The 9,031-nt window shown below is 36.2% G+C and overlaps 1 protein-coding gene across 1 annotated transcript; it reads left to right on the forward strand.

The window, feature by feature from the left end:
• The first annotated feature begins 1,701 nt into the window (after nucleotides 1-1,701).
• On the forward strand, nucleotides 1,702-8,410 carry LOC143345591 (aminomethyltransferase, mitochondrial). Its single transcript, XM_076772934.1, has 5 exons — nucleotides 1,702-2,015; nucleotides 3,346-3,686; nucleotides 4,201-4,520; nucleotides 5,541-5,623; nucleotides 7,755-8,410. Exons 1-5 carry the CDS (start codon nucleotides 1,745-1,747, stop codon nucleotides 8,093-8,095), a joined length of 1,356 nt encoding a protein of 451 aa, XP_076629049.1. The 5' UTR covers nucleotides 1,702-1,744; the 3' UTR covers nucleotides 8,096-8,410.
• Nucleotides 8,411-9,031: the final 621 nt, after the last annotated feature.

Here is a 9,031-nt window from a genome sequence, read left to right on the forward strand (position 1 = left end):
CCACACATGTTCCCACATCTTTCACCAACGGCACAGCCCCTCACGTTTCCAATCCATAACCACCAACCCCAGTCCCTCCACTAGCAAACCGATCAACCAATGTGAGTGATTGTGTCAACACGTGTTACAAAGGAAAAATAGCAGATTTTAAAAGAGGATCGAGAAAAAAAAGAAAAGAGGAAAATAGAAAATCGCAAAAGAACATACTTACGACCTGGTGGAAGAAAAAAATCGATCGATCGGAAAAAAACGTACACACACACACATTCGTCGGACTGTGCAGGGACATTTTGCATCAATTGCGTAAACACGAGACAGAGGGAGAAAGTGTGCGTGTGTGTGAGAGAAAGAATTACGAATTAAAGAAAAAAAAAAAAAAGGGAGTCGAGAGTGAGAGAGAATGCGCGTGTGGAAGAGAGCGAGAGAGCGAGACAGGTAAGAGATGAGACTAAAAAGACGAAGCAGAAAAAAGTAAAGAAAAGCACGAGCGAGATGAATAAGACGACGGAAGCTAAAAGAACAAAAAAAAAAATGATACAAAATGTACGAACGAACAATTGATACTGTCTTCGTTTTTTAATGGTCGTTTCTCCGTTCGACACGCTACTATATGAAATATTGACGTTTGTCATTGGGATTATTACCGACGACGATGAATTGTCATTATTATTACGAAACTATTGCTATTATTACGACGACGAATGATGATTATTATTATTATTATTAGTTATTATTATTAACATTTATTATTGACATTATTATCACGATTTATTATTGCGATGATGATTATTGCGATTATTACTATTATCTTTATTATTATTATTATTATTATTAATTATTATTACGTGGTACAATAAAAATTTAATAAGCATCCGGTCTGTTTCAGTCTCGTGATCATTATCCCCACTAACCAATATATCACGAGCGTACACAACATTTACGAGAATTTTTCTATCTTATCAACCTTCAACTTTAACAGCATGCTGACCTCTCTTACGTATGAAAATAACGATAGCTACTGTTCGTCGCTCGTATGGCACTATTCATGTTACAGCTCCGAATCGCGAGGGCATAAATTAAAAACACATTAATTTATACACAAACAAAAAATAACCCAAACATGATTCGATCTCTTTTTTTTTTAAATAAACAGAAACATTTCGAGATAATTTCCACTTTCAATTCGAGTAATAGAATCATCATCCCCTCCACTTATGTTTATGTATATGATCTTTATTGGACTCCAGATAATGGTACAATATTAATTAATGTTTACGAAATATCAAATTTTATTTGCTCCCATAAGAACGTCTTTCGTAAAAAGAAAAATACGACGATCGTCATCACATTTTCGATTCAACTTTGCTCCAAGCGCACGTAATTTTCTTTAGGGACCGTATTCGTACGCGTAAAATAGTTCATCGTGAAATCAAAGCTATCTGAGTCTGTTTCCAACATTACGATTCAAAAAACCTTGCACTCAAGTTACAATATTTAGATTCAGCACACCATTTTAAGGTATCTTCGAATTGAACCTACAAAGCAACAACAACCTTTGTTCGCGTTTGTTAGCTAACAGCTATTAATTCATGTTTTGCGTCACGAAGTCGACAGACGATTTTCGATAGTAAATCCGAGTCTGAACGACGTCTGGTGTCAACGAGGTCATCGAAAGAGGGATTAAGAGCAATCAAAACCGGCATTCTTGAATCAGTACATTACGAATCGGCGGCAAGGAAGAACGATGTTTCGTTTCGGTGTACGCGGCAAATTGGTTGCCGTCGATAGTTTCGAAAAGTGCATCGAAACATTGGGAAATGTACGAGAATCGTCAGGATTGGCGACGATCGCGAAGATAAACTCAAGTCGTGGCGCAACGGGGCCGCGTTCGAGATGTTTGATCGATGCCGAACCACGGTCGAACGGGAGTGAAGGTTGTCGTTCGTTGTCGACACAAACGCCGGCACCAGAGCCAAGGAAGACTTGCTTGTACGACCTTCACGTGGAAAATCGAGGTAAATCCATTCTACAATCCGATGACACGCTATTCTTTAATTAAACGTAACATTCTACACTTCCATTGTTAATAGAAACCCGATATTCAACTAAGTAAATAGAACAGTAAGAATGGATTAAAACGATTTTATTTTGAAGAAACAGGGTAACTTTGTAATTAAGTAATCCTATAAATTTGTGACGTTCCTTTTTTTTAAATTAGCAACGATAGAATTCGTAACTTGGTGCAAGAAGAGCAAAATTTATTGATCAAAACAGTGTGCAAAACATTTGAGATTATTTAGTAGAAACAAAGTAATTTTTCATGACCACGACTCTAAAATATCGAAAAAAGAATGTGACTTTGAATGAGAAATTTTGAAATACCTACCTTATTGTCCAGCTACTGTATAAAATTCGAAAATATTAATACACTGAAAAGCACTATTGAACAACGTTTTGATGGAAAATCGAAGAAGTTTTATTCTAGTAGGGTAAGAAGGATGAATCGCAGTACGTATTTCGTAAAATTCAATAGTATGTTTGAAATATTGGCTGTAAGTTCTGGTATAGACTTCTGCACAAACTAACGAGATAGTCTAATATTTTCGTTATTTTAAATATTGCTAATAAAAGTTGTATGACTTTGTGAAATTATAATACAATGATATTGATTTCTTTTTTGAATGGTGACTTAATGAATAGTTGAAGATCAACTTATTTCTCTTAATAGAATCATCGATTTTTCTATAACAAAATTCAATATGATATCGAATGTAAGTATTAAGAGATACAACTGTCAATTTCCGAAATATTCAGTCATCAAAATATTCATAATAATAAATCTCATCACTTCGAATATTAGGAACCAGAAATCTAACGTTATCATAGAAGTTGTATATCTGAGGAAATGTTCTGTTCGAAGGATAAGTTCAACGACATGTGATTTAAGATCATTCGAGGTCAATCAAGGTCAAATATTAATACTTTACTAGCTGAATATCTCGTAAAATATTACATTTAAGATGGATATATCTTAATAGCTTTTTACTCGGAATTCATTACTCTATCGAATTTTGCAATTAAAATTAGCAATTCTATTTAAGAAAATATGATCTTTAAATACGTCATCTCTTATTTCAAAGTAATTTTTCTAAAATCAACAATAAAATGTAAAAATCAGTTTTCCGTAATTCTTCCTTTTTCTATTACAATTTATTCTTTGGCAGAATATCGTTTCTTAACACAATTCCAAATATGACACACTTTGTTTTTCATTATTTTAACAGCAACATATAAAAATTGAAAATTTTAGAGTGGTTTTATAATTAATTGACCTTCCTTCGACAGGTAAGATCGTCAACTTTGCTGGATGGCTGCTACCAGTTCAGTATCAAGATGCAATAGCAGCTTCCCATCAGCACACGAGGACATACGCGTCGTTGTTTGACGTTGGTCACATGATGCAGACACGCGTTTCTGGTAGTAACGCTACTGACTTTTTGGAGTCTCTGACCACCAGCGACCTGAAGAATTTGGGAAAAGGTTGCGCGGTGCTGACAGTGTTCACCAATGAAAACGGAGGCATTCAGGACGATCTAATTGTTACGAAGGACGATGACAACAAGTACTTCGTAGTGTCTAATGCTGGAAGAAGGGACCAGGACTCGCAGTTGCTCGTCCAACAGCAGGTACAGTGAAGGACAAATTTTATTTTTAAATAATAATTTCTTTGCACAGTTACATGATAATTATCAAAATTCTTTAACCCCTGAACACTCACATCCATTCGTTCTAGCAAGTGATATCTATGCATGAAAATAATGGTACCTTACACGTACAAGACACGAATCATATTGATTCTCATTATTATACACATGAATAATAAGCTTTCAAATACTTGCAACGTACTAAATAAAAATATTCTTTAACTATTGTTGTTTCTTTTTGTAATTGTTTCGAACAAATGCGATTTTTTTAGCAAAAATAATAAATTAAAAAATTTTAACCAAATAATGAGAGTCCTAATTGTCCATATTACTGACATCAAAAATACAACTTTACTACTATTCGCGTACAACACATAATTCAACGTGCACGTCATATCGCATGGACCATAATTAGACTAGGTCTTAGGATATTAATTTATATTAAATTACATCTAAAACTGCTACTATCAAGCTCTCAACTTCTCCATCATTTCAGAAAGACTTCGAGACCCAAGGGAAGCCCGTGAACCTTGAGTTTCTGGATCCTTTGGAGCAAGGCCTCATTGCGCTGCAAGGGCCCACTGCAGCAGGAGTTCTTCAATCGTTGATAAAGATCAACTTGAAAGATCTGAAATTCATGAACAGCGTGGAAACCGATCTATTCGGAAGTCGAATCAGAGTGTCTCGTTGTGGATATACAGGAGAGGATGGTTTCGAGATCTCTATGCCAGCTGGGATCGCTAAAAGCCTGACTCAGAAGCTCATGGAGACGGGTGACACAAAATTAGCGGGTCTTGGCGCAAGAGATAGTTTGAGGTAACCTTAACATTAAACCTACCGCAACATTGTTTAGAATTTCTAACATACAATCTTATTTTAGCGCCATTTATCTTCACGACTTTTTACGAACTTTTCAATATTCATTTCTATTCATATTGTAAAACTTTAGACGCGTGCAGTTCCAAAACTACTAGCGTTTCATCCATTATTGAGCCACTGTTAGTAACAATAAAGCTTCCCCTTTAAAATGATTTTTGTTTTATGTCGATCCGACTTTCCGTTTCGGAGATATCGCAATTTATGTAAAGAGCTAATTTTTTAATTTGGACTATCTCTGTCTCCATCTAACGCGTCGCGTCGTACTGTTTACTGTTGACACGCGCGCGAGTTCATTGACCTCAATGAAACGTAAACAAACGCTTCGGACCCTTGTATCTCCGGAACTAGCCACCGCATCGACTTGAAACTAAAATCGTCATATCTCCAGAACTAATTACGCTATCGACTCGTATAAACGTTCGTTTTAAAGGGCATTTCATCCCCTATCCGATGCACCTAACAATGATTATTTTTTACGCTGTCTTCCATGTTTATTTTGAAGTTTACTTTGACACTATGTACTCAAAGAAGTTTCAGCAATTCCTATTTACTATGCGACTGATGTGCGTTAAAACTGAATTATATATTGTTCATTTAATTGAAATTCAATTTACATTTGAATACAGGATGTTTTCGTAATTACTAGCAAAATTCGTTTTCAAGGAAGTTTTACCTTCTATCCGATGAAAATTAAAAAATTGCGACGTAGTTTGTAAATTTTCTGTACCAAGTTGAAGTACTAAGTATGCACATTTAGATTAAAATTATTAAATATTTTTATATAGACTTTTAAAATGCATACTTTAAGAAAAGAAATGTGCCTTGGAAAAGAGAAAAAGAAAGACTGGTCATTTGATCGGTCTTGGTAAGAATGGATATACATGGAGTGTCGGCAGGTTTAGCTTTAAAAATAGCGATTTATCGATCTGAATCACCATTTCACGCAAATTCTCGTAGGCTAGAAGCTGGTCTTTGCCTGTATGGTCAAGACATCGACGAGGATACCACTCCGGTTGAGGCGGGACTTACTTGGTTAGTGGGTGAGTGACATATTTAAGGAATTTCAAAATTTGTGACGAATCAATAGTTATCGACTGATCGATATACAGGGTGTTCGGCCACCCCTGAGAAAAATTTTAATGGGAGATTCTAAAGGCACAAATAAGACGAAAACCAAGAATATCAATTTCTTGACTGAAGCTTCGAAAGTTAATAAAAAATTAAATTAAAAAATTTCAAATCATTCTGAAAAAATTATTTTCAGTTGCGATGGTCAATTACAATCATTTTTGGTCAATAGACATACCCCCGAAATCCTACTCAGTTTCGAGAAAAAAATTCCTTACCGAAAATATAATTTCTGGCCAGAAATGTCAGCCCAAAATTTCATGCGAATCTTTAAAACGTCATAACTCCTGAACGGATTGGACGATTTTAATGTTTAAAAAAGCAAATTACGCGTATTTTGATGGAAAATATGTACAAATTGCAAAAGTATTCGAAAAGTTGGTCCTTGACCCCACAAAATGAGAAAAACCTCATAAAAATGGTCCAATTTTCAAACAGCCATAACTCCTATAATAGTGAATATATTTCAATGAAACTTTTTTCTGAAGTAGAGCCCATAGGTACCTACAAAAAAGTATTAAACAACTTTTCTGTAAGGCGTCAAATAAAATTACTAAAAATCAAAAACGAATTTTTAAGAAAAATCGACAGGGGGTAGGTGCTGAAATTTTTTGACGAAAAAAAAAGTTTCGAATCGTTCTGAAAAAAATATTTTTGGTTGCGGGGGTCAATTACAATAATTTTTGGTGAATACATATACCCCCGAAATCCTACGCATTTTTGAGAAAAAAATTCCTTACCGAAAATATAATGTCTGACCATACGTTGATATGTTTCCCTGAAATTTCATGTGAATCTTTAAAACATCATAACTTCTGAACGGATTGAAGGATTTTAATGTTCAAAAAAGCAAACAACGCGTATTTTAATGAAAAATATGTAGAGATTATGAAAATGTTGAAAAAGTTATTCCTTGACCCCGCAAAGTGAGAAAAACCCCATAAAAATGGTCTAATTTTCAAACGGCCATAACTCCTACAATAGTGAACGTATCTCATTGAAATTTAGTAGAGAAGTAGAGCTCATGGATATCTACAGAAAAGTACTAAACAACTTTTCCGTACAGCCTGTATAGGAACGGAGGGTCGGTCAAGCGTCAGTCCGTCTCGTACACAAGCCAGCGATCGCTCAAGTAATCGCTGACTACAGCCAACAAATATCTGGATACCCGAAAATTCTCGAGTTCCGTAAATATATCTGTCCACCTCGCTGAGTAGAACGCGTTACGCGCGTTCAGTGTCGCGAGGAGGACCAGCGATCTTGCCCGATGGCACGCCTGATTCTCTCGATCGACAGTGGCGATAACCTCCGAGATCGTCCTCAATGTGGAGCGACCCTTTCGGAAGCTGTACTGCCGATCCGACAGGTCCCCGGCAGCCTGAATGGCCGCGGGCAATCTCGCCCTCAGCATCATCTCCATCACCTTGCCTGCCGTGTCTAACGTACACAGCTGGACGATACGATGATGGAGAGTCGGGGTTTCCCTTCCCCTTGTTAGTAAGCGCAAGACGCGCTAGCTTCCAAGGCGACGCGAAGGCGCCCGTTAACAGGCAGGCGTTACAATTAAGTTCATTGACTATTGTATTATACGCTCCCTTTAATATCACGTGGGTCATTCCACGTCAAATCGATCTTTCGTCACCTTTTGTACTCGAAGCTAGGATTTGAGATTTCAATAAAATTAAAATACGTTGTGATTCGCGTGAGTGGGATCATAATTTTGCTAATTTCGAATTTGTTTAAAATATACAGGGTGTTCGGCCAGCCCTGGGAAAAATTTTAATGGGAGATTCTGGAGGTCAAAATAAGACGAAAATCAAGAATGCCAATTTGTTGATTGAAACTTCGTTACAGAGTTATTAACGTTTAAAGTTCCGTCTGTAGAACGGCAATCTGCGAACAGCTGCGAACGCGTGATAGTGGTTCTCATTCACAAAACTGTATGGCTGTCGATACGTCACTACGTAGAATTTCCCATGCTGAGTGAGCAAAACAATTTTCGAAATAAGTAACCAAATAAATATTCTATCATCTTCGTTTCAGGTAAAAGAAGAAGGACAGAGGCAAACTTTCCTGGTGCTGAGACGATATTGTCACAAATCAAATCGGGTACCAAGAAGAAACGAATAGGTCTGATGCTGGGACAAACTCCATCGGTCAGGGCAGGAGCGGCTATATTGACGCCTGAAGGTGAACGCGTAGGAAAAGTCACTTCCGGTGGACCCAGCCCGACCCTTGGGCGACCCATTGCCATGGGATACGTGCCCCCAGAATTGGCCCACAGCGGTGACGGGGTACTGGTCGAAATTCGAGGAAAGACTTACAAAGCTACAGTGACAAAGATGCCTTTCGTGAAAACAAACTATTACACAGCTAAACATTAAATGACCTTTAATAACCTTCAGATGACCTTGAACACCAACAGTTTAACGAAATCGTATGACAATATTAAAATGCTATTTAAACTCACTGGTTATGTTATAAACAAATAATCAGGCATGAATTTTTGTCATACGTTAGGTATGTATTGTGACCAAATGTGGTTCTTAGTTTTAATGTATACAAGATGGGTGGAAAATCGTAGTACAACTGACTAGGGAGTAATTCTGCTTAAAAAATAAGAAAAAAATGTGGTATAGTTTTTTTTTCATACGAGGCTTTATTTTTAAGAAAATTGAATTTGAAGTTTCTCAACTACACAATGCGATTTATTTATAGTGTTTTCTATTACCGATTATCCTTGTCCGTGCTAGTATTTACAAACATTGATAATGATAGGATACTGTAGGAAATACAGTACCTATCAAGATACCTAAATAGTTCGAAGTCGATGATTATTTTCAGAGCTATTAACATTACGCAAGATTCCTTGTCTTATTTGAATCAAAAAGGATCGACATTCTTTGAAAAACTGTTTTCTGAACCTTATAATTACAGCCGTGACATAAAAATAATAAATAAATTTTTATTTGATCTGTTTTATTTCAAAATATAAACTTTAATCTTTTGAGAAAGTCACAGTCAGTTTCCTTAGAGAATCCTTAGTAAAATAGAAGTTCAAAAATGCAGCATTCATGGTGATTTTGAAACACAACGCGATCTATTTTACTTAAGAGATCGCAAAACGAGCGGTATTTTCACAGATTCTTTACAGGAAATGTGTGCGTTCAGTCGAAATAACCTGTTTGCCACGTATAAATAATTTCTTGAACTTTTGGAAACAATTTTTTTTAATGTCTATATTTATTTATAACGAAGAAAATAACGTTATTCCGAACCACGTAGCGGTGTGTACGCTGGTGTACATGATAACACAAAAA

The sequence above is a fragment of the Colletes latitarsis genome, chromosome 1, assembly GCF_051014445.1.
Source record: "Colletes latitarsis isolate SP2378_abdomen chromosome 1, iyColLati1, whole genome shotgun sequence".
In the NCBI taxonomy this organism is placed as follows: Eukaryota; Metazoa; Arthropoda; class Insecta; order Hymenoptera; family Colletidae; genus Colletes; species Colletes latitarsis.

What these genes read in the sequence shown, in the direction of transcription:
- LOC143345591 (XM_076772934.1), top strand. Translation starts at nt 1,745, where the DNA reads ATGTTTCGTTTCGGTGTACGCGGCAAATTGGTTGCCGTCGATAGTTTC. An exon ending in CCTTCACGTGGAAAATCGAG is followed by an intron (nt 2,016 to 3,345) that starts GTAAATCCATTC and finishes TTCCTTCGACAG; the next exon opens with GTAAGATCGTCAACTTTGCT. An exon ending in GGCGCAAGAGATAGTTTGAG is followed by an intron (nt 4,521 to 5,540) that starts GTAACCTTAACA and finishes AAATTCTCGTAG; the next exon opens with GCTAGAAGCTGGTCTTTGCC.